This window comes from Pleurodeles waltl, chromosome 11, assembly GCF_031143425.1.
Source record: "Pleurodeles waltl isolate 20211129_DDA chromosome 11, aPleWal1.hap1.20221129, whole genome shotgun sequence".
Lineage (NCBI taxonomy): Eukaryota > Metazoa > Chordata > Amphibia > Caudata > Salamandridae > Pleurodeles > Pleurodeles waltl.
This window is the reverse complement of record NC_090450.1, coordinates 24826177-24852993: the sequence shown is the minus strand read 5'-3', so window position 1 is coordinate 24852993 and position 26817 is coordinate 24826177. Positions and strand designations below refer to the sequence as shown.

The window sequence follows — 26817 nt, the reverse complement described above, 5'->3', positions numbered from 1 at the left end:
AGATTTTGCATTACTTTGTGACTAATTTGAAGTTGAATAACACATGACAAACACACACACACACTTGCAAACATTGAAAAGGATCCACTGATTGAGAAGAGACCCAGACGTTACATAGCCTAGTGTGCCAAAGATAATTTTATACCCGCCAAAAGAGCTAATTGGTTCAAATAGTCGCACTTAGGCAAATTATATCAGTTTTAATTGTCATAGTTCCAGAAAGCGTAAGAGGGAGGAGGAAAAATCTCATTCATGGAGCCAAGGTCAGGCTTATCCAGGAAAGGCACAATTGTTTCACTTACCGCACCTTTCACATCTATGTTAAACTCATACTTTTTTGAAAATGCTTTCTGGAAGTTGTGTATCACCTGAAGCTGCCTAAGAGCAGGACCATGCACGCAGAATAATTATTTGCCATCAAAATAACGGTTTTAAGGTTTATCATGATGCACATGCTATAGAATTTGGATGTAAGGTTAAACCATGGTTCCGCAAGACTGTTTGGTAATCTTTGTGCTTCAATGATACTGGATTGTACACAGATGACAAGTCCATATGATTTAACAAAGAAGAAAACGTTTCAACACAAAAGTACAACAAAATTGATGTTTTTAATGTTTTCAAATGTGCTTCGTAACCAGAAAGGTATTTTCAAGTCAGTTACAAGAGCGTAGTCAATCCTCGTTTCACGTCAGTCCAAAAACAGGAAATGTACTGTACAAGAGATACCACAAAATATCAACAAGGCAGGAACTGTAATAGGTGTAAGAAAGGCATCTTCAGTACACGAGTAACAAAGCAGCCATATTTCAAAAAGTTTTAAACAAGTCCTACTTATTTTCAGAGTTGGGTGTGTGATCCTCTCCAGTGTGCATTAAGCTCCTAGTTGAAGGGGCCCATTGACCTCATCCTTAGCTGGTAAAGGATACTGCTTGGATTCCTTGGCAAAACCAGGGCCAACTTTTCAGAGACCGGATTAAGTGGAAAATGAACCCACAGTTTACTATTTAAAACACAGAAAGACCCATACAAATTGTTTTTATTTTCAAATCTGTATAAATTAGTTTTGGGTCCAATGAGGCACTATGTCAAGCAACATCTCATCACTTTGCTGGTACAGAGAACAATGGAGTGGAGGCGAATAAGCACCTGGGCCAGAGAGGAATGTCCGAAGAGCTACTAGCATGCAAAGAAGGAATGTACAGAGTAAAGTAAGATTTCAGAGATGGCAGCTGTAAGATGGAGCTTAAACATTCTGGGCAATACCTCACGAGAAGCAGCCTCGAGAATTCTATTGATTAGTACAAGGCATTAAGTGATATGAATGGAGCAAGGCATTAACAGGCATCACAGCTCCCAAGTACTGCCAAGCGGAAGAAAGGACAGAAGCCTCAGAATCAAACCCAGTGGGTTGGCACGAGCGGCTCGCGCCCTGAGCTTTCGTAGCACATGGCAGATGATCTCCTTTGTAAACAAATTCTAATAGGAAGGAAGCTGGGGGCAGGTGACATGTACTGGCATATGTGCACTGGCTCACTCTTGTTACATTAACACAGCCCTGTGGAACAAGAACTGTTATAATACATGCTTTGTTTCAAACTCAGTGCATAAAGGGCGGCATGGTTCAGTCTAGCTGTGACTGTGAAGAGGTATGGTCTTTCCTGGGGTGGCACAACAATACCAGTCCTGCAATTAATCTTGTACTCACGTGTTCTATAAAAAGGGATTGAAAAGCACAAATATATAAGCATCAGAAATGACAAAATTAAACAGGCTGACAGAGTCAATTCGACTCTCTGAACGTCTCACTGAAGGAACATTCTAATGTAAACAGAAGCTCATGACATATGCTGTCATTTCACCATATTCCTGGGAAGAAACCAAGCCAGCATTTTAAGTTTGACTGAATAATACAAGATTGACTGAGGGCAGAGGAATAAGGCAGTATCCTAACATTGTCTACTATGGGTTTCATTCCTTCAGAAGGTGGGTTTGCGCAATTCAATCCAAAGCATACCTGCCTGAACCAGAGTATTCTGTGTAACACTGATGGGAATACCATACAGGAAACAGAATGGGTACCAGGACATGAAGTCTCAGAATACGTGGGTGCTCCCTTACGTCAGTTGTTTCATTCATTAGGCAGAATCCACCTATACACTATGAAGAAAGGCTAAATTCTACCGAACAGACTAGTGGAAAACACGGTGTACTCAATCTGCATTTTTTCCCTTTCCTCTTTTTTTCATTTCTGGCCAAGTAGGGAGTGTATCATTTTAAATGTCTACATTGCTGTCATAGCAGGAGGGAATTTGGCTGGTCAAAAAACAGTTATCTGCAAACCAGCGAAAAAGCAGCATCAATTAAGGTTTACAAATGGTCTATAGCTTTAGGTTTTCAGGGGGAAGAACATTTACAAATGCATCCATCAGATAATCTTCACAAGAAGTTATCCACACAATCAACAATCTACCAAAATGTAATCTTCACATATTCCTGTGCAATGGAGTAAAGGGGGGGGGGCTCCTGTGCAATGGAGTAAGGGGGTGGGGGGTACTAATTCAATACTGCTTTGGGAACTTGCTGAACAGAACAAGCTTAATAGTGAAACTGCTTCATTCCCCTTTAAAAACCAACTTCAGATTTATTGGTTGCTGCACTGGCTTGGCCTGCAGGCAGGCGCGTGGCGCCAACCTAAAAACTGTAGGCAGGATCTCCTGTCTGATGTGAGTCTGTAAACAGCTGTTTTGTTTCCTGAAAATTGCCAATGCGCAAAGCATCAGTGGCGACTGGCCCCAAGCCCCTTAACCTTGGACATTTTCTTGGTGGGCTGCCTTTGCTCGCTGAGGGGAGGCCCGTCTCGGTCTGAGAGATGTTGGTCCAGATCCTGAGCGGTAGCAGAGGTTGTGGCTTTCAATGTTTTCCTTATGTTTGTGACCTGCAATGAAAATACAAATATGAATCATAGTTCATCCCCATGGCATCAGGATGAAGAGACATTTATGAAGAAAACACTAAGAAAAGTAACTCAGTGTCATAACATAAAATCAATTTTTTTTCTGGTATCAATAAAAACTGCAACATGGCAAAAATAAAGCCTGTAGGTTGCAAAACCTCAGGCCCAATACAAGGTGGCTGCTATACAGATCATGTGGTCTGGGCATGTTTGAGGTGGCTTTGGCATCATTTGGAAGGTCACAAGAGCTGCCCTTGCACTAAGATTATGGTTAAGAATTCTGGTTAGTGGCAGGTTACCGTGAACCAATTAGGCCTCATCAGCACAAGAGACAACAGGCCTGTTCAGAAATGGTTTCTAAAGCTTTCTTGCACTACAAACATGTTTTAGGGGATGAAACCACAAGCCTGATACTGACAAAACGTAAAGTCCCTTCTAAATTAAATACCAAGGAGAAGACAAACAGATAAATAAAGAAATCCAGGATGGCAAATGTATGATTTATGTGGTAATCGTATTAAAGTTTGCAGAAATTATGTATGTGTTCAAAGTAACACCTTATCCTTGTGGAATTCCTTGTAGGACAGGATATTTAAACCTGCAGGCTTGGTTTCAAGACCAGAGAAGGGTGTTACATGGTCAATCGAGTGTGTCCAGATGAATCACTAAGTCTTAACTCGCCACAGAAAAAAAAGACTGCACTGAATTACACCAAACATGGCAGGCGAGTAGAACTCTAGTCAAGGAAGTGCCTTTGCTTCGTTTGATGTAAAGCGGATAAACTGTATGAGATATTAGTGTTGAAAAAGTGTTCTGAACTGGTCCTGAAGAGGTTACATTTTAGAGAGAAGCTGGTGGTTGGAGGGAGTATTTTTGATTTGCTTATACCTTTAACACGAAATCTTCCAGATGCTTAGCACGATTCACTTAACCTTGGTAATTCTGAATTTGTGCAAATCCTTCTAAGAGGGGCACATTTACAAAGAGGGGGACTGGGGCAAATCAAATGTGTTCATTTGCTACTCCCTATGGCATCACTTAATGAATTTCATCCTCACCCATGTTCAAAGCCAGTCTAGACTCTATACTGGGGCTATGTAGTAAGACTCCTTGGCCAAACAACAAAAGATCCCCGGCAAAGACCCCTCCTCTGAGGGACCCGTAGGGGATCGCTCCATCAGCCCTACGAGGAGCAAAAACTTAATGGTGTGGTCAAAAAGGCAGCAGGTCTCATTTTAACTTCAGGTATCTGCTTTCCATTACAGAAGAAATCCTGAATGGATTAACAGGAAACTTTGCATGTAAGTAAAACTTGACACAGAGAAGTGTGTTTGCTTAGTTTGGTGTAAAACATTCAATAGTTTTAAAGAAGTTAGCATTAGAACAATGTATCGGGCAGCTTGGAAGGGTTAAAAGTTACACCTATCTTGACTGTTAGCCTGTGGACACTTCTCAATCCCAGATTTGGAGACTGTCCATGGATCTAGATTTAAAAATGAAAGCCCTCTCCTTTCCTGGACAAGGAAGCTTGTCGCTCTTCTCGTCTACTTCAAGTCTGTGGTCATAAAGCTTGGTCTGTAAACCTATTAAACAGGGTCCAGGAATCCTTAAAAAAAAAAAAAATATGCCAGGTCCTACAGCCAATGTGTGCTAAGCATTTTTTAAGGACATGTGCACTGAGGGTTGGCAAATTCTTAGTAAATGAACAATTTAATGTCCTCTTAGAACTGTGCCTGCTCAACAAATATGCATGAAACTCCATTTGCTAAGTGTAAGTTTAACATTGTAAGAACCTGCCAAATTCCATACCAATCTTGGATATAGCACCAGAGATTAGCAAAACAAATATTCTCCGATAACCACTCGGCCTGCCTTTAGCTTTCCCCCCTTTGTCAGATATACCTGAAAGCTGAGATTTCTGCAGTGACCTTACCTTACTAACAGTATGTCAAATATACTGCTTGCACCTTTTGGCGTTGGTGCAGCACTGGCGTTGTGATGTCTGCCTCTTTAATATTTTCAATCCAAGCCTTATTTTAAGAAATGGCTAGACTCATGCACAGGGTCTGGTTAGCAGTACATTTATTAGGCTGTTCCCTGTTTCAGCTTATATTTTATATAAGGCTTATCTGCCTTTAAACCTTTTTAAAATTACTTACCTGTGAAGAAAAGTACTCAAGATGTATAGGTAGTAAAACTTAGATGCAAAGTAACACTTCCTGGCACAGGAAATGAAGGCATTTCTGGAGCTAAATGAGGTGTCAGTGGCATCACCGGTATTAGACCTGCATTCTCGGTTTGGTTTCCTCTAACCTTTTGCCTTTAGACCTCCTGTTTTTGCAGACTTCGTTTTTGCTGGCCTTAGGATTCTGCGTACTGCTAGCCAATGCTAAAATGCTTGTGCTTGGGCCCTAAAACGTTATAACATTAGCTTATCCCCAACTGTTATATTTAATTTACTTATAAGTCTCTAGTAGACTGTAATACATGTGCCCAGGGCCTGTAAATGAAAGGCTACTAGTGAGCCTGCAGCACTGATTGTTCCACCCACTTGAGTAGCCCTTTAAACATGTCTCAGGCCTGCCACTGCAGAGCCTATGTGTGCAGTTTTAAACTGTCTTGTCGATCTGGCAATGTAAACCTCTCGCCAGGCCCAAACCTTCCTTTTTAATACATGTAAATCATCCCTAAGGTATGCCCTAGAAAGTCCCAAGGGCAGGGTGCAGTGTATCTAAAATGTTGGACATGTACTTTTAGGTTTTACGCGTCCTGGTGGTTAAAAACCTTAAAATTTATTTTTCACCGCAGCAAGGCCTATCTCTCCCATAGGTTAACGTTGGGATTACTTTATTACATATTTTAAGTATAATTCACAATCTAAAAGAGGTAGACATTCGAGTTTGGTGTCCCTGAACTCACAATTTAAAATCCTAACTTATGGTAAATTCAGATTTTAAACTGCAGTACAGAAAATTCAATTTTTAGAAAGTTGGCATTTTCTTACTTTAGCCATTTGGTCCCTACTGCCTGTCTACGATACGATTTATGGGGTGGGGTGACAGCAGGGCTTTGCGTACTTCCCCCACACAGCCACACAGTGAGAGACATCAGGTGTGACCTGATGGGCCTTGATGAGCCATCTTGGCCAGAAAGGGAGGGAGGAGCTCGGCACAGCCTCACTTACACCTGAATGGGCTGTGTCCTGTCCACACACAGAGGGTTGAATAACTCCCATGTAGTGAGTCTGGAGTCAAGGCAAGAAGGGAACGACCTCTGTGCAAAGGCATGTGTTTGATGTTTTCACCACTTTAAAGGCTCAACTGGGTTATAGTGCTTGACCTCTAAAACTACCACTTCTGGACCTGTGAATACTCTGCCAGGAAGAAGGACTGCTGTGCTGCTAAAGGCCTGCCACTCTCCTGGCCTGCTGTTTGCTGGACTCTTGCTTTGGTGTGCTGACCTGTGCCTGCTGCCCTCTTGCCTGGGAGTGAGAAGGACGGGGTTGAATCTTTCCAACCGAGAACCCATAGTGACTCCAGCAGCTAGTTTGTTGGCCTCCTGATCTGAAGACTCAGGGACATACCATTCTTGGAACCACTGTGCTCCTGCACCTGGACTTTGCCATCTGTGAGGCTGTCCTGCGAAGCAGTGCCATCCCCGTCCTGGACCCTTAGAAGTGGGCCCAAAATGCTTGCTACAGCGGAACAGACACATCATTTGTCGCTGGTGTGTGGAGAAAATTAATGCATCACCTCTACTTAGAGAGTCGGAACACGGGTAACTAGAATCACATCTCCGCTGTACCTTGCACTTCGAAACCAGTGAATTGTCTTTGGAACAGACACTACGGTGTTATTCCCGGCACCGCCAAAACACCACATTGCAGTCCCTTTGCTCATCGGAACTGAACCATCGCCTCATTTGCTCAACGCATCCTTGACATTGATGCATCAGTAACTTGCACTGCAGCCTCTCCACACCTCTGAACTGACACATCGCCCCCGCTGCATGGAGAAAAGTGGTGCATCCCCTCTACTGCATGGTTCAGAACAGACGCATCACTCCGGAACCCGGATTTAAGGTGCTTTGGTTTAGCATGGCCAAATGTGTCCCTGTAGCCGGCCCATGCTCTATCGCGGTCGGCTTGAACTTTTAGAGTGTTTGGCTTGTAAGAGCTGCTTTACAGTTTATTCTTTAAACATTCATAACTCAAGTTCTGCTTATTGGATTTTTGTCGTTTTAGTCTTGTTTTATTCAGTATATAGGTTCTATTTTTCTAACCAGGTTTGGGATCCTGTTTATGAGGTGCTTGCACAGTTTTGTTGTTTCAAGTGTTGCACAAATACTTTACATATTTCTTCGAATTAAGCCTGACTGCTCCGTGCCAAGCTACCAAAGGGTGAGCACAGATTAATTTGGGGTTTGCTTGTGCCTTACCTGGACAAGAACTGTGGCTGCTGCTTGTCCTGGGCTTACACCCCAGTCAACCAACAACCCAATTTCTTACACCTGGACACACTGTTGGAGGGCAGGAAAGCTTATATGCAAGGAACTGCCTATTCCAACCTTAGAGTATGAGAAAGGATAAAACGGCAGCACATAATAGTAATGTAGGCCTGCATGTAGCCTCCTTAGATAAAGAGAGTGAGCTGGAATAAACTGAAGGCTGTCAAGTGATGCTAGAAAGAGTGTTGCTGCCTCAGTTACGTCTCGATGAGGCCCTACAGTGGTGGCTGGTGTTTGCCAGCAGATTTTATGAAAGGGGAGACAAATCTAGCAACCTAATTTACTTCCTGGTGGCCCATGGGCAGCCAACCGGATTAAGGGACTCATTCCTCACAGGGGCAGAGGCAGATGCTACTACCAGGCCCTCCCTATGTGCACGCCTGGAGTGACCCCCATCGGGAGACTTCGTACCCTTAACAGCGGACTGGCAACTGAAATCGAGCTCGGTGCTGGAACGAGCGGAGATGGAACGGCTCATAACACTGGAGGAGCTGGAAAAGACTCTAAAGGACATGAACACAGGGAAGACCCCGGGACTGTATGGCTTCCCACTGGAAAATGAACAACAGTTCAGGTCACAATTCTTGGCTATGTACAACAAGGCCAGTTCTCTGGGGACCTGCATGTGGCCGCTATTGTACTCCTACACAAATAGAGACGTCCATCAGAGGAGTTCTCCTTCTACCGGTCAATATCCTTGATTAATAGTGAGCTTAAAAACTCTAAGCTAAAGTGCTCGCTAACCGGCACCGCATCGTATTACCAGCCCAGGTACACCTGGATTAATGTGGATTCGTACTCCACAAAAAACTCAATCCCTTAACCATCAGTTAAGTTTTTAATATTTGGGGCTTTACAGCTCCCAGAATTAACATGGTTCCTGAACTTAACAGTTTAAAATGAAGAGGGACTTATAAGAAGTATCAAGCGGTTCCACTTGCCTACTAGGAAGGTTGGCGATCTCTAAAATGATGATCCTCCCGAGACTTCTATATATCGCCCAAGATTTTCTGCACCTGATCCCAGAAAAAATGGCCCATAGATGTTCAGCCTGCGATGGTTTTCATCTGGATGGGTAAAACATCGCACATAGCTTTTGGCAAATGCACCCTATGCACTTATGATGAGGGCATACTTGCAGTGGATGTACGTTTCTAAAAGTGGGTTTTGCAGTTAGAAGCCTTCAGTAGCTGAATACGTGGTGGCTGGTAGGACCCAGTAGTCATGACAGCGGTGCGAGTCATAGGGTGGGAAGCAATTATGGATATGGCTTATGAGGCCCAGATTCCCTTCTCTCATCTGATGCTATCACGAGTGGGGATGAGATATCACAAATTTACAAATCTTTGGTAAGTAACTCACCAAACCTCCTTATCTCTTTAAAAGAGAAGTGAGATGGGTTGGTGGAACACTCAAGCATGATGTACAGAAGGATGAGTTAACGGGCTGGAGGGAGATGGCAATATCCTCTAACCTATACATCATTCTTCACACTACCTATATGACACCAAAGCGGCTGTGAAGGGCCCACATACGCTCTGTACCTACTAAATGCACTGAGGAGGAGAGGACTTCTTCCATCAGTTATGGTCCTACCCAGTGATAGCCTGATACTCTGGAAAGATATTGTGAAGTAAGATGACTAAGGCATCAGTTTATTGTATTCAGGGCTCCTCTGATACAAGGACTTTCCAAGACCGATTTATTCAACATGTAGAGGACGAGAAATCATATAAAGACCCTCCTCCGCTTCTTCTGGAAGGGTGCTTTAGTCCTTCAAGATGGTAATGCAGTACGGTGGTAGTTTCAGCTGCTGGTACCGTACACACGTTCAAGGTCAGCAGTAAATTGCTGAAGGGGAGGGTATCGGACGGGAGGTCTTGCCTCCTCTGCGACATGCAGGAGGTTTTCTGGAACACAAGGATATCAAGGTAATGCCGTTGAGGGGGCAAACCCAGGGAAATCAGAATTTTATTTTGCTGTGTGCTGTTTAAGCTTCTGTATCCTTTTTAGGGGAGCACAGACAACTGTGGAAAGGTACAGAGATATTTCCAGATCAGTCTGTTAGGAGGAAACAGGCTCAGGAGATAGTGTAATGGTATATCGCTTTTCCTGCTACTGCAAACAGCACGATCTTGCTGGCTCCCATTTTGATAGGAACGTTGTCGAGCATCTTGTCACATAATATCCGTTCATGCACGTCCAGCACAAACCTGCTCAGTCTGTCTTCCTTGATATTCCTCAGACTGGGCTGGCCACCACTGTGATGCTCATGTTAGAAGACAGGGACCACAACCAGTTTGTCAGAAGTTATCAACAGAATTAGGTTTGTTCTAGTTTGTTAAGGTAACCGGTACTGTCCTTTCATATTAACATGGTCTCAGACCTGAAACAACTTCAGAAGCAGGCGAACTGCTCAGAGTTTCACCTTTATTGTAGGCTATGATTTCTCATAGGAGATCACTTCCTGTCAACAGTCATATTGTCCATGATGGCTCCCCAACCATATGGCCTAGAGCAGTGGTTCCCAACCTTTTGACTTCTGTGGTCCCCACCTTATCATTACTGGAACCCAGGGACCCCCACTGAATCATAATTGCAATCCAGGGACCCCCCACTGAGTCATTACTGAAAGATGGGGACCTAATCTGTTAATATTACTTAATTTTCTAAGCAGTCGCGGACCCCCTGAGGAGGCTTTGCAGGTTGGGAACCACTTGCCTAGAGACCTTCTGGAGTACGAGCACTCGGTGAAACTCCTTTAACACACCATAGCATTGCACTGTTGAGCCCAAGATGATGAATTAAGTTGTTGAAGACTTCGGAAAAAGTTCACCTGAACTCGTATGGTTTCTCTCTGGCACCTCCAGCAAATGACTGCACAGCTATTTGGGATTGATTCATTTTGACATCCCAGTCCAGTCCCTTGGTCCTCCAGCTTTTTTTGTAAGTGGGGCCTTGCATTCAGCACAACAGAAGAGCAACAAAGCCATGGGGGTCCCATTAGAAAGACATCCTTTTTACTGCTGGCTATGAAGTTGTCCCGAGTTTGCACTATTGACAACAGTTTCTCTTCCAAATCAGAGATTGGTGAAAAAAAAATTCAGACAAATTTAATTTAGTTTACTAATAGACACACTACAAAGGCTTAAAATATAGTTTCTTCTTAAAAGATTTTTAAAAAACTAAACGTACACACTTTAAAGCGTGTTGCAGTATTCTGGTCAAGGAAGACAATACTGTATTGTTTATGAATTCCAACAAAATAGCCATGGCAGGGAATCTAAAAGTTTGTCTTTCAGAATTACTAAAAAAAAAAAGGTAGCTGAAATATCTCCCTAATGATGTATTATATAGTTTTATTTTTATGTAATGTTTAATGTTCCAAGTTTACAGTTTCCAAATGCTGTAAATAACAGGTGTTACCACCCTCCTTTTTAATAGTACTCAATTTAAAGGCTATGTTTCAATTTAAACGTGCACCCTGCAGATCACAACAGATGTCAGCAATGAGTACTTAAAATCCTAAGCAATCTAGACATTTTGCAAGGATTATAAGACGCGATCTCCCCTTCTCTGACATTACAAGTTTAAAAAGGTTCACAGGGAGCACGCATACGACTGGCAAGGCAGAGTCTGTGTCTAATACCACCTGATACATCAATTCCTTCTCACCAGACTCATGGCCTATGCAGCCAAGGTTTGGGACTGTGCCTTGTCTCTTTGGGAGCGCTAGCGATTAACAAACCCATTTAGTGCTTTTCACATGCCGCCCTTGATACTGATATTGCAATGATATCAGCAACAGAACGACAGGGGGTGTTGAATGTTCTGTGACAACGAACTGGCAATCAGGACTAATCAAAACATTAAAGACCAAAGAGCTCTCGAAGCTGAAAACACACAATGTGTTTCTCTGTAGTTACATTTGTAAGCTCCCAAACGTTTCTCCACCATATTTATTAGTATGAGTTAGACCCAACAATGCAACCTGCTTGAACAATCGAGAGAGTCCCTTTCAGTAAAGGGAGAACCGGATCCTGATCACGGCTGCCTGTACATCAAATGCCATTATTATCTGCGGCATGACATAATTCTGTACCCATTAACGTATGGAAGAAAGTTGTTCGATTCTTTAAAAAAAACTGTACCGGAGTCACTAATATGGTAGTGATTTAGCAGCAGCAGTATCTGGATCAATATGCGAAAAAAGCACATCAAAAGTCCATGTGCTGAAGAAAGATTTTTCTCAAGCATAAAAAGGCAAAACATGTTTACAGCAATCAGAGCACCTACCACAGCGGATGTTAGGCACTTTACAACTCTTCCTATCTACCTAAACGGTGTATGAATTGCACACTATACTTTTATTCGGATACTTTTTATTTTATAATTCGGGTTTCCTATTCTGATTCTTACACTGATTTTTGCAATATTTGCTTTAACAAACCACAGGCTAAACTGCACTAATACACTATGATCTAAGTCAATGTTAGCATTTCTCATAAGCTTTTTCCTTTGGTTGTCAATGGTTGTGATGGTGAGTTTATCCGGGTTAATCCAGAGCACGGAAACGTGTGCTACTTCCAAACAAAATGAATAAATAACAAGCAATAGGTTATACTGTGGGTATAACTAACGTCTAGGACAGCTTCCTCAAATTTGGAAAGATGTACAGGGTAACACTGTCATTACTTCTAAGGACTTAAAACCATTTTAATTTACAGTCATTATCAAAACACATTTATAAATGGTATTTCTTGGCATTTTAGATTAGTTTCTAGACACAGACTGAAATATGCACAAACCTCTGTCTCAATGTGCTGCTGCGTGCGTAGATGGGACTCCTTAAATTGGTTAGCCCTCATAACTTGCTGCTCGATCCCAGACAGCACTGCTTCACACCCGTCACACCTGCAACGGAATAAATAATTTATTCTTTGACACCCAGGGAAGTATTAGACTAACTGCCTTGGTTCAATAAGAAGCTGCTGGGCGCAAGAGTGCCTCAAACTCTATACCCCTCAACACTATCAGAGATATGTTACTAAGCATGCATTGTGATGACGGTAAATTTTTCCAGCTACAAGCAAAATGGCTCAAGTGGCTGAGATGCAAAGGCAACTCCAGGGGACGGTCTTCTCCAATAACACGAGGTCCATCTTCATCGAAGGCCATATGTGGAGGCAAATTGTGCCCACTGGAAAGAGAGCATCACTGCTTCTCTTCCGAGGTACTGTTTCCATTCGTTTCTTAGCAGGGTGGGAAATGTCATGGGTTCTGGTGGTGGACATTAGAGTACAAAATCAAAGGACCACAAACAAGAAGGGATCAATCCATCACAAAAGAGGTGAGACACGTCAACTGGTAGTCACTTACCCAAACGAAGACAAAATAGAGGGAACAAGATGGAACCCATCAATTGAACTTTAAATAGCAGGTATAAAAATAAATAAAAAACTAAAATGTTTTTTACGGGGGGTGTTAAGGGAAACCAGGACATAATTTCATAATATAACTATGGTATCTATTTCTGTAGATTCAGGTTCTAAGGTCTCAAAAAACAAACAAAAGACGGACATTGCATGGCCTTCGCCAAAGCAGGAAGCATCCACCTATAGCCTTGGGCAGAGGGCCGCGTCATGGGGTGGGTCCTGTTATGTGCAGCTCAGGCAACTGTAACCCCCTCTTCTTTGCTCCCAAATAGGATTTAAACCAACAAATTGTCCTTTTTCACATCATGCTTATGTAGAGCTGGCTGACCTCTTTAACAGCTCAAAGTGTCCCTCCTACAGAAACCAGTACACATCTTGGTACAGAAGGCTCAGCTGGCTATAAGCAACCACTGCTTTAAAAAATGAAATACTTCTGTGGGGCGTGGCCGGCAAGATGGGCGAGTAGCAGGGAACTCCGCTAGCCTGACTGGAATCCTTTATCAATCCTACCATCTCGGTACCATTAGTGCACCCCTACATGGATACAAGACTTGCGAGCGGTGTGACGGAAAGTGTCACATGCCTGTCTCCGCCATCTTGCTTGAGGGCAAAGAACCTTAGGATGTGTTGCGCACCCAGAGGTTGAGAATGGGAACTGTGGAAGTGTTCCAGCTGTTTCACGGACAGCATTGACAGTCGCCAGAATTAAACAAAGGAAGTCATATTTTTAAAATGGAGGAAGTTTATTGCTGTATTTAAAGAATTATATTGATTTGTGGATCGCTTTCATATTTAATTGTACATTTTTATGTATATTGTTTTGCCTCTTTTTTAGTAATTAGTTACATATTTTTCTTAATACAATTAGATCTACGTAGAGCTCAACAAATCCAGTGCTTATAATCAACAGATTCAGGAAGAGATTTTAAGGAAGCTAATTCAACATAAGGTTAAGACTTCAAATAAAGAAGCTGAAGATTCTTTTGGGGGATGGGGTGGGGGTGGAATTCATCAAAGGTGGATGTGGAATTTCTGTACCCTATATGAGGGAGATATGTGAGAGTTAAAGGAGGAAAGAGAAAGAGGAGAAGGACACACAAAGGAGCCTTTGTTCTCTTTGGAGATGGGTGTTTGCTGGTCTACCAATTGTTCTATCTTCGGCACCTTGGTGTTGCACCAAGGTTCAGCAATCAGTAGCAGCATATGTCAGAGACAGAGAGGGGGAGGAGAGGGGGGAGAAGAGAGAGAAAGAGCGAAAGAGAGAGAGAGAGAGAAAGAGAGCGAAAGAGAAAGAGCGCAAGAGAAAGAGAAAGTGAAAGAGAAATTCTTATATTAATAAACCTCAACAGATTCCTGATTATGTTGCAAGATCAGCAAGAGGAAGAGGATCAGTTAGTGATGAATTTGTGGGAAAGACTGAGTTTTTTTTTTTTTTTTTTTTATAAACAGAGAGAAGTTCGTTTTGGTTCTAGGAAAGGAGGCTTTATTTTTTTTTAGGTGGATACGATAAAGTCAATTTTGAGTCTGCCTGTGAGGAAGCTAAGAAGATAAAAATTCAAATTGTCCCCTAGGCAAAAATATGGTACCTTGAGAACTCTGGTGTGAATAATGGGTATTTTTTCCTCATCAATTCAGGCAGCATTTCCGGATCCACTACATTACAGAGGTCTGCATAGGCTGAGGGCAGAGAGCCTGAGAAGGGGCTTGTGGTATGGAAATCTGATTTATTTATCCATGGAGGCGAAAGAAAAGTAGACTTGGTGGCTGAACAATATAGAGGTGTGAAATGGTTGAGCCAATTTCGGAACGTGTCCTGATTCCATTTTGGAGCTAGATAGGAGTTTGTATAGTGGCAGGGCTCGATGGGTCAGCAAGAGACGGGGAAAGATAGTTTCTGGAGGAGCAATTTCTACATATGAATTGCGGGGAAATGAACGCTGGTAGGTTTCCTCTGAAGAGTTTCAATGGCAGTATAGGCAACTACAGTGTTTAGTTGAAATTAGACAATGCGTCTGACACGCAATACTTAAACGCTCTTGGCGGCAGCAAGTCATGAACTTGAGTGATGAAGCCAAACAGTGATGGAGTTACTGCTTAGAGCACAAAGTAGGACCCATAGCAAAAATACTTTGCAAGTCAGAGCAACTGTGCACCAGATTGGATTTCAAGACAGTTGTAGAGGGATTATACTTATTGGGGTCTTAATGAGGGAAGTTTTGGGACGCTGCAAGAGCACTGGGTTTCTTTGGAGACGGATCTTTTTGCTTCTCTGTTAACAAGGTTGTTGAAGAGGTTCTCTAATTTGAGGCACTATTCATAAGCTGTGGATGCATTTGAACAGGAGGAGGGAAAATGTCTATGCTTTTCCTCCGTTTGCTATGATTCAAAGGGTTCTCCCACTAGTGAGGAAACAGGAGTGTCAGCCTGTGCACGTGAATCCCTTCTGGGTGAGACAATCCTGGTTTCCAGGGGGTGATTAAGTTAGCATAAGAGGAAATTTTGTTTAATTCCTGTGAGGAAGGTTTGTTAATGGGCCCAGATGGCAAAAACATCCTAAGGTGGCCAACAAAACCCTGCACCTTCTTCCTTCCAGATTTTCTGGAGTGGAATTCATTTTGAAGAGATTTTAAAGGAGGCACATGAACTGCTATAGGAATCCTGGGGTCCAAGGATGAGAAAGAGATATGATGGAGCATGGAGCACCTAGATATGCTTCTGCATGGAATGGGTTTTAAATCATTTGTAAGCTTCTGAGATAGTTTTATCAATTTTCTATCTCACATATTTGGGAATGGAGTAAGTTATGGGATGGTTGATTGTTATGTGTTAGTGGTAGCTGCTGGTCACAGGTTGGTAAATGGAAAATAAAAAGGGAAAGATTCCTTGATTTGTAGAGTTATGAAAGGTATCAAAATAGCCACCTAGAACAAAATGCGATTTTTTTTATGGACTGTGAATCTGATGTTTAAGAGTTGGCCTTTAAATAGCGACTTATTATGTCAGTTGTCTGGTAAATTGTCAAAGCTTTTCAATATAGTGACAGCTGTGAAAGAATTGAAGGTAAGTAATCATTTTTACAATCCCATGTTATATTTCATATAAAACAAAACACTAAAACTAGGTCTTCCTTGTTTTATCCAAGATTTAGTAAATATCCTCGCTTGTGTGTAGTGCGATGTCTGAAAGAATATGAAAGAAAGGTGAGTGAACTTCGCAGAGACAGTGTGTGGCAATTGCTGTTGTCTTGTGTTAAGCTTTTAGGGCCAGTTTCTAAAGAAACTCTAGCCGGATGGCTGAAAGTGGTCATGAAAGAAGCAGGGATGAACATGAGTGTTTTGGGTACAAAGGACCATGGCCAGTATAGTGTTTCTGTCAGGTGGACATTTTAAGGAGCCCTTAAAGGCTGTTGATTGTTCAAATGCAGGGGTGTTTACATGGCGAGGAAGCTTTGAACATGCAGAATGCCAGCCTCTTCTCTTGACATGTTAATGCAGTTTCTCAAAGCGGTTGTATTGGGAACATCTATATTCCACTGAGGGCACAGAGACTGAATTATCTGTTCCAGATTGCCCTTACTCATGTCTACGAAAATGAAAGGTGAGAGAATGGTTTTAACTTTTAAAAACAATATGTTGTACAAAGAATGAGTATGCTTGTGCCGTGGATGTTTTCAGTTATTGTAATTATTTTGTTTATATTTTCTTTGACAGAAATCCAGAAAGCTTGATTAGTCAGTGAAGAAAGTGAGTTATTTTGTGTTAAGAAGTTGGGGTTTCAATATCTGGGCAGCTGTTGAATATCTCAGAGCTGGTGTAAAGAGAAAGATGGCGGCTGTCTGAGCTTAGGACTGTGGTGTCCTGGATCTGGAATTTTGAGTTTTGCTATTAGAATAGCTGCATGGAAAGCAATAAAATAATTAGATGTAAACCCCTTCTTTAATGAAATCCAGATTCTACCAACACAACCTCCTGGAGAATCTACATTCTCCAGAACACTGCAACGTAACTGCTGAAAGTTACAAATACTTCTATTCCTCTCATCTCACCCTCTCAAAACGCAACCACGACATATCTGACAACTCTCCGCAGCTTAATCCATCCAAGTAGAATCTGCACTCAAACATAGAAATTAATTTAACCTAAACTTGATTTATGAGCGGCAAGGGAATGGATTTGGCCTGTCAGAAGAATTGTCTCATTCACCCTTCAAGTCTGTTGTTCATCCGCCACGTAAACCAAATAGCACAATAGTCCTGCTTCATCTCAAGAACTAAAAAAAAAAAAAAAAAAATCCACTCCAACAGAAACAAAAATGCAGCATGTGTACTCGTCTTTTGCCATTTAGGCTGCGGAAATGCAGTACTGGCTGATGTTCAGAAATCACTAATGATCAGCAACGCCTTCTACTGTCCTCTTGTAAGAGGAAATTCATCCACATCACAACCGCCCTCAAGGAACTTCACAGGCTCCGCATTAAAGGCGAGAATACACTCCAAGACTGGTTGTCTCATTTTCAAAGCAATTAATTTATATTAATTCAATTATACAGCTTATCTTCTATATATTTCAGAAGGCCTAAGAGGTCTGAGAAGCAGAACCACACTATTGCTTGAAACTCCCGAATTCAAAATCAAATGTTTCATCAAACCTTCCATAGTGCTGCATTGTCCATTTGTAGCTCATTCCCTACTGATCTACAAAAGGCTGCTACCCACTAGGCATTCAGGAAAACCTAAAACACATTTTTCACATACGCCCACATGATGGACAACTAGCTGACTGAAATAACTATCCTACTTTCTGAAGCGGATTGTTTTTGTTTCCCTCCAATTTTTCCATTTTCCTTTATTCTACCTATCTAAGATCTATTATAGAGTATCCAAGCGCCTTAGAATGAAGAAGCATTATAAATAGCAACAAAATAAAAGAAATAGATTGGAGTGCAATTGTGTACTTGTTCACACTCCTCCCCCAAATGTGTTATTTAATTAGTCTGGGTATAGCTGCCCATTATACCTTTAGTGATCTAGACCACAGCAAAATCAGCCTCTTTATTTTAACAGCTTGGCTTGTGAAGAGAAAACACCTATTATCACTGGATTGTAAGTATTACTTTAAGCTTTTAATAAAACGACAGCTACAAGAGAGCTCTACAAACTGATCCACTCATAGTATGAGAAAACGACCAATACATTCTCAATTTTATAGGCAAGTCACTCTTAACTGTTGAATCCCACTGTCTTATAGGAGCAACATAGCTTTTCACAGGGTCATATTAAAGGGTCCAGATGTTTAAATCTTTTATAAAAGTATTTGGGGACGGGGCAGCATTTCAGAGAGAACAATTTGAGGGTGCAAAACAAGTCATTAGAAATACCGGTTGATAGCTCATCATCGCTGCCTCACCATTCCTGCAGCGTTTTTACAATGCTGCTGATGTCTTTTTTGGGGATGTCTCTACCGATGCAGAAGTCCACCTCCAGCAGCTGCCTACACTGATCCAGCTTCCCTTGAATAATGTCTGTGTACACTGCTTCAATGATCAAATCCTCTAGCTCTCGCAGGTTTTGCATATCCAAGTCTTTCAGCAGCACAGCATACGGAATGCACTGAAACAAAAAAACAGAATACCTAGGTATTACTGTAAGGCAGCAATATTGAATCACAGAAAGTGGTTAGCATTTCCCCCTTGCCGGTTTATTCAAATGTGAGATTTTCATAAAAAATAAATTATCCTTAAATAACCACAAAAAAAACATGTTTTCAAATTTTATAGTTCAAAAGGCAATACACCCAGGCAAAATAAAACAGTTTCTAAAAACCAAAATGTTTATCAAAGAATTACAGATTACCAAACTATATTAGAGTTCCTGAGAGCAGGCATAATTATAATTTTGTTGTCAGCAACAACCATCATCTTACTAAGACACTGAAAAAATATTAACACCTTACAGGTTAGAAATAAAAGGATCATTATGTCACTGTAGACCACTGAATCAAGACTAATATTAGAAGTGTAATTCTCAAGTGACAGAATTGGACCAAGCATTAACACATTAGCATGATTTTCTGCCAACTGATCAGGTCATTATACAAAATTGACAAAGGAATGCTTTCAAAGTTGTCACAATATAATATATAACAATATAATATATAACAATATAATAAATAAAATGGACTCAAAAGATCACCAACGCCGATCACTACTTAAACAACTACTACTTAAACAAAGGACTCAATTTTTATCTTAAATTCCCTAAATGACATTAATGGGCTGATGAAATCAGATGTCAGGCCAAGTATACCCAACTCCCACATAGTATAAAATAGAAGAAAAAGGGGAATAAGAACAATTGGGTTTCCAAAGAACAGAGTGCATTGCCAACAAAAGTACTCTCACTAGTGCAACTTCATAGATGTGGCCGTCTTCTCCTACCTAGAGACACTGCATTCCAGCATCCAGTCAACCATCTATCACCAGATAGCAGTTCACACTCAGTTGTTAGGCTCAAAGGTCTAAGGAAGAATAAAGGGATCATTACCTTGCAAAAACTCTTTGCAGACAAAAGAAAATCTACTGTGGTTCGCACAACATTTAACTTTGTCATTGCCAGTGTACAGACCAAGTTAAAAAATAAGACAGAATGATGACCTTGTCCTCCTACACGTCCTCTCCAAAAATGAATGGAAGAAGCTTAAACATCTATTAATGATATTTCAGTTCCAGACATCTTGTCCAAGCAGGGCTGTTAGAATGCCTCCCCGTTGCCCTGATTTTTTTCAACCAGTCTCTGCCTAAGAGGAACAGGAAGGAATCCTTTAACAGGGCTGAGATTCAATCAGCCACGAAGAAGAGTCAGAGTTATTGCCTCTCTCTGAAGTAAAGATCCATCTCTGGAAGTCTCAGGGATGACAGGTGTGCTTTAGTGCTGGAAGGTAATCTCAACTGCTGATAACTACAGATTAGCGACCAGGATTTAATGGTGGCTCATATTTCAATGTATTTCCACAATGTCTTCCAGCTCGTACTCATTTGCTCTCCACTCAAGAGTGGTCAACAATAGACTGTTCTGTGTGGGAAGACTGAGTTTCTTTGAATATCTCTGCAATGAACATTCAGGCCAGAAACAAGGGTATTGGAAATATGTCCTTTCTACAGAGTCACTTGAATTTCCTTTGCCCTTTTGGCTGAACCCCATTTTTCCTGTCTATAGAACTCTGTGCATGTCACCCCTACTAACCAGTGGTAACGTGTGTGTGCTCCTCCTAACAACGCAGTAAAACTGGCAAACCCGAATGCCATTTAACTTATTTCGAAGTCCATAGTATGTGGTACCCAGGGCCTAAAGTTAAATATCACCAGTGGGCTGCAGCACTCATTGTGTAACGGACAGCAGTAACAATCCAAACATGAATTCAGGCCTGCCACTAGTAACCATACCTTGTAGGATTAAACTGCAAATTCTACCTGTCAAAATAACCCCTTTGCAGGCCTAAAACCCTTTTAAGTGTAATATTAGGTCACCCTAAGTAAGCCTTACTTCCCATTAAGGCAGAGTACATAATACTTAAAAGTAGGACAAGTATAGATTAATGTTAAACATTTTCTTACAGTGACTAGCACTTCAAAGCTATTTTCACTGTTGCAGGATTGGCTGTTCCATAGGAACGCATTGGATACAATATTAAGTTTAATTTATGTTAGCTCCACCTAGGAAACAGCTACAGAAATATTATAAGGACACTTTTGACTTGTTTAAGAAAATCCAATTTAATGGTAAAGCCAAATTGTGTCTATTGCAGAAGAGGTACTTTGGAAAAGTTACCTATTGCCTGCATAAAATCACAGAAGGTCTTTCTGTAATGATTCAACTGCCCCCTGGCAGCATGATGTGTCTCCTGAAGTGAAAAGAAAAGGCTAGCCTGAATGGGACGAGACAATCCATCTAAACCTTATAAAACATGAAGAGGACACTGGGAGGATCATCCTTAACATAAAAGTGTCAAGTCCTGCTTAAATGTCACATCCTACTTGACAGACCTTCTGCGTTTTTCATATTATACTCGGGGCGCACTTCAATTAGGTCTTCACTGTCACAGGCAAATGGTTTCTGACACTAAGGGGAGAAGCCTTCTGCTCTCTTCTCAGCCAATCTCCATTTAAGAGTGTCACAGCCTGTTTGACAGGTCTGCTGCGTTTACATTTAAGATTTGGGTCACACTTCAAGGGAGAAAAAACGAATGCCAAAACACTTTGTTTGCATCTACTTGCTAGTTGTTGAAAGCTCAGCTTTAATTTTACCAGACTTCTGTATCTGAGTTTCCGGGGTACTGGGGCAGCCTAAAACTGGATTTTAATGTTAGATGCGGGAGGACACCAGAATTACCGCAGTCCACCCCCACACACAACCCCAGCCCTCAGAACCCACATTTTGTAAATGCCCAAAGTAGGCAGAGTTAGCCCTCAGAACCTTTACTCCATTGGGCCCCAAGGGGTTACTCTCACCAACTACCCTTTGGCAGACATAATTGTGACATCTCTAGGCACCCACTTTAGAACACTTCTGGACCTATGGAAGGACAGGACAAAACCTGCTGTCAGCAACCTGAGAAGAGCCCTAGACGCCTGGACTTGATCCCTCTCTTGTACCCAAAGCAAAGAAGTGGACTTCAAAGGTCATAAGGCTGTCCTGTTAAATCTACAAATACAACAAGCCAGAGACCAGTCAGCGTGGACCACGCTGACTGGTCTCTGACTGCCACCCTGAGTGTCTTCCTGAGACCCTAATGGGCTTTAAAACATATTCCAGTGGTGGATCAGGACTTAAAATACTGAAGTAAAAATGTATTATCATTGAGCAGCATGAACCTGGGTAGTGTATCCGACTCGCGTTTAATCCAGGTCAGCGTCAAAATGTGCCCAAGTCCTGTTCTACCACAACCATTGACTATCATTAGTACTTTGGGCATCTTGTTGCTATTGCTACTTAAAATTGAAACAAAAACATCATATCGGCTGTTCATTTTGGTGTCAGGTTTATTAAGTTTTACTCTGTTTATTAGTTATGCAATTTTTATTGTTTTGGGTAAAATCAAAATATGGACAAGGGAATTAAATGTGGGCTAAAGGTACATTCCCACCATAATTAAATAAAAAGAAAAGGTGTGGTGTACACCACCGACCGTCACTATACAGCACAACAAAGAGATTAACATGAAGAAAAAAATGTATTCATTTGATAATACAAAATCAGTTAAAACCACTGAAACCAGATATTAACCAGAGATTAATCCCAAAGAAATTAATAGTCCCATTATTAGCACACTAAAACGTTTTAACTAGCCTGTTTAGCACACTAAAACATTTAAACTAGCCTGTTCTCTGAACAGTCATGAACATTCTACATAAAGGAAGTGTACTTTTCTCGTTTTACGCAACGGTCTAAGAAACATTAATAGTATTATTCATTGTTGTTTCCATATTACCTCCTTCTCGAACAGATCTTTGAAAATATTTCTCCAGAATTTGATCTATGCCTTCAAAGATCTGCACTGCTTTTAGTAATGACGTTTGATCCCTGTTCCCTTACAACTGAACACTTTTACACCAGTGTGTACAGTTACAAAAATGGGGTGCAGTGCTCACCAGCACAAGCATTGTACAACATGTTTACTTTGACAGTTTGAACTTATTTTTTTCATATTATAGATCTGTTAATATATTTAGTTTTTTTGGTGGACCATTTAAAACCAGACTGCACTGGGCTGAGTAAATGGAGAGTTCCAGGATCAAGTCAACTGAACAGCACTCACTCAAGTATTCTTCAGAAGAAAGGGACGTTGGAAAACTGGGCACTAGCTAGACGAGAGGAGGGATCAGTGGTTGGATTCTTGAGGATGGGTCTGACAACTGCTGATGTGTATTATTGTTAGAAAGCACAGGAGAGTAGAGGATAGTAATCTAGAAGAGGGCCCAAGATATGATGCTCAAAGGGGGTTAGCCAACTTGAGTAAAGGGATCATCTGCATGAATTTACATTAGAAAAAATGTGCTGGCCTCGTGTTCAAAGTGCCTTCCTGCATGTATGTGTAGTGCGTTTGGCTTTTGGGCCACTCTAGTGGCAGCCCAAACGGCAGTCAAATACAGTCCTCCCACCTAAAGAGAAAAACTTTATCACGCACTCTCTCGTGTCACCATTTTGGAGGAATGCGCCCTACTATGATCCCAAATGCCTATTTTCAGTCAACGTAAAACAGAAATAAATATATACTTCCTGCAGCAAGGAGCACACAGTAAAAACGCAAGTGAGAATAAAATATAAATTGAAATTGTAGTGTATTTTGAAGAGAGCGGACATGGATACTCGATTGCGGTATATACTAGCAGGAAGCAGTGAATCCATTAATTCTTGTTTGAATGTTGTTTTAATTGCGTCATCAGTTCTGATATTTTCGCATCAGCCAATAGTTCTCACTATCTCCAAAGTGAGCATGACCACTCTGTTCACAAGGTCACAGATTCAGTTTATTTGAGCGTGGCACTTTATACCAATCAGTTTTGAAGCAGCAATCCGTATTTGTAAATAGAGTATGAAAATCCTGTTGATTATAGAGAGCAGAATGCAGATTAGTCAGCAGTTCTGTATAGGATCCCTTTTGCCTTGCTCTCTTCAAACTTTATACATCCAATCCGAGTATTGTGGCCCACCAGAGAGAATAGACAAATACCTGGCCTTAACAGTAAATAGACCAGAACACCAGTGCACTTCTAAGAGTTGTTGCCTAATAGAACTTGGATCTGTATGGCTACAAAAGGAAAACCAGCATATCTAGCTTTTTTCCCAGAAACAGAGACGTGTTGAGGAAGAAGACATTAGCAATGGATCCAGACTCAACAAGTATGTTGTAAGGACATCACCTCCTAACCAGTGCATGGTAACAGAGGATTTAACACATGTTAGCAGTAATTTAACAACATGGAAGTAAAAGTAAATGTTAAGATATACGTCTAAATCAAGATATACTTTCCTAAATAAGCAAAAAAAATACCCCAAAATAAAATGATGGACGGAGTGTTGAAACGTTTAAAACACTCACCCCAAGTCACAGATCTGGGTTTAATCAATCGTTATTTTGTTCACCACATCACCCCAGTTTGGACCCAGCCATATGTAAATCAATCTTGACCCTGCTCCCCAAGGGAACAGTCCAGCCGAACTGCCAAGCCAGGTCCTCCCTGAACCGGAAACAAGCATCCTGGGACCGGTTTCGGGTTATCACCCATCAACAGCCAGGCAGCTTGAATCCAGTGGACAGCGAGCAAGGGACCCACGAGTGGGCCTACCAAAGCTACTTAGGGTACACCTAGCAGTACCACAAAATAAAATGATGGACAGAGTGTTGAACCTTTTCAAACACTCACCCCCAGTCACAGATCTGGGTTTAATCCATTGTTATTTTGCTCACCACGTCACCCCAGTTTGGACCCAGCTACATGAAAATCAGTCTTGACCCTGCTCCCCATTAAAACAGTTCAGCCGAACTGCTAGGCCAGGTCCTCCCTGGACCGGAAACAAGCATCCTGGGACCGGTTTCGGGCTTTCACCCATCAACAGCCAGGCAGCTTGAATCCAGTGGACAGCGAGCAAGGGACCCACGAATGGGCATACCAAAGCTACTTAGGGTACACCTAGCAGTACCACAAAATAAAATGATGGACGGAGTGTTGAACCTTTTCACACACTCACCCCCAGTCACAGATCTGGGTTTAATCCATTGTTATTTTGCTCACCACGTCACCCCAGTTTGGACCCAGCTACATGAAAATCAGTCTTGACCCTGCTCCCCATTAAAACAGTTCAGCCGAACTGCTAGGCCAGGTCCTCCCTGGAGCGGACACAAGTATTTTGGGACGCATGCTCTGCATTCCGTCCATCTCTGTTCTTTTTGCTTATGAAGAAATAAATACCTGACTGCAGGCACATATGAGACACATAACATATGATTATTACTTTAAAATAACAGCAGAATAGATTCTGTGCCGGATGTGTAGAAGGACATGTCCAATACCTTCATTCGGGAGGCGAGGCTAACAACCGTCAAGTGTTTCAACTTGTTCTTCTGGGCTGTTGAAAGCTCTGGCAGGCTGCCTTTCATAGCTGCAGGGGGAATACAGAAATGCAATTTATATCCTTGAAACAGTGCAGATCAATTGTGTACACAGCGACAGCCTCTAGTTCCTCCATTGCAGGTTATCAAGTGCGACAGTGCAGTTTACCAAGTCCTACAGTGTAGATCATCACTAAAAGATCCACACAAGGGGCCAGGGGGGTCCAAGTTGGCGCGCACCACTCCAAATTGTCTTTGGCATTGATAGCAGCTCACTACAGTTTGTGGTGTTAAAAAACCTTTACCAGGTGCTGAGGAAAAGGATGAGTTAGCCAAAGTAGAAGATACATTATCATGTGGCAGTAAGAGCAAGGGGAATGTTAATCGAAAGGGTGCAGCAATCCTGAAATGCTTAGTCGCAATTCTGAAATGCTTAGCTGCTGCCCAAGAGCAGGGCAATAATACCTTCAACATCATGTCAGGGATCTAGGCCATTGAAACTCTGAACTGACCTACTTTATTAGTGAAAGGTGCTACATACTTAATTTGTGTTAAAATACTTGGAGAACAAGTGCTACAGACTCAATATTTCCTTGTAGGTGGCGTTATTAAACAGTCTACAATACTTCACCAAAGGTCACTGGTGGCACCAGGAACAGGTACCGCCACCATCACAACTGCAAGCTCACAACAAACATACATCTTTAGAATCTTGGGACCCAGCAGGAAGTCAGCATCACTGAAATGGAACAATTTTACTGACAGATACAATTGAATATTTTGAACCAGGATATCAGTAGCTAGCTACTAAGTTATCTGTAAAGCGGGACGAAGGAAACGTATGTCATAACCAATGAAAAATACTGAAGACGTGTGAGGATGGGCGTACATTTATTTCTTCCGAAAATCTGCATCCTCTGGCACTTTCTTTTCCCTAGAGAAACTTTAGCAAAGTTAGCACAGTTAGCACAGTTTCACCTATTTAATCCTGTGGGTTTGCTACGGTTTACCGGAGTTTTCCTATTTAAAATCATCTTTTTGGTTTAGAGAATGTGAATGAACCCAGAGCAGCGAGGTATCTTCACATCTGCAAAGTAGCTGCTATTGATTCAGTTGAGTCAAGTGACTAATAGGTTTATTACTTGAATCTCTGATGTGTTCTCCCTTTCCTACAATTCATTTAAGTTCTTAAATTATTTATAAGTTATTTTACACCTGGTGTCAAGGTAATTTCTGGTACTAACATTTATTCGTTTTAAAATTATGGTCAGTGTTACTGTTAGTGCTTGCAAACAGGACACAAATGTATATTCCGAATAACTCTAACTTGCAATAAAAGATTGTCAGTAGGACATGTTATTTCATGGTTTTGTCAATGTTAAATGTTAGCATTCACTAGAGTGGTTCACCTGCTGCGTGCATCCCTGGGTGTGCCCTCTCCGTGGTCCTATCTTCCTTCTTGTTCCATGACCTGGCGCAGGTACGCCCTTAATGGCTCACCTATAACATTAGAAGTCTCAAAGCACTCTGTAAGGTCAGCAGGGTTTTATCCTACCTAGACTACCAAGAGATTGACATAGCCTTTTTTGCATTTTACGTAGCCTTTTTATATTTTGGACTCATGCACTCCGCGAAATGTTCTCCTCCCCGATATTTTTCTTCATACAGTTTCTACTCCAAGGGTGTGCGCATCCTGATGTGCCCTCCTCTGACTTCTGAAACACATGCAATCTGTGCAGCCACGGCAGGTAGATGTCTTGTTGTTGCCTCACTTAATAATTAATTTACATCTTGCAGTGGTTAACACATTTTC

At 41.6% G+C, this 26817-nt stretch overlaps 1 protein-coding gene across 3 annotated transcripts in view; it reads right to left on the bottom strand.

Moving 5' to 3' along the window:
• Nucleotides 1-592: 592 nt before the first annotated feature.
• The window catches only part of COPS7B (COP9 signalosome subunit 7B), a 41866-nt gene continuing 15641 nt past the window's right edge, over nucleotides 593-26817 (bottom strand). For all 3 annotated transcript variants that reach the window (XM_069212872.1, XM_069212874.1, XM_069212873.1), the window contains exons 4-7: nucleotides 24966-25054; nucleotides 18303-18505; nucleotides 12271-12376; nucleotides 593-2938 (exon numbers count right to left, since the gene is read on the bottom strand). In XM_069212872.1, coding sequence (XP_069068973.1) covers nucleotides 2780-2938; nucleotides 12271-12376; nucleotides 18303-18505; nucleotides 24966-25054 — 557 coding nt within the window. In that variant the 3' untranslated portion in view covers nucleotides 593-2779. The remainder of the gene's footprint in view (nucleotides 2939-12270; nucleotides 12377-18302; nucleotides 18506-24965; nucleotides 25055-26817) is intronic.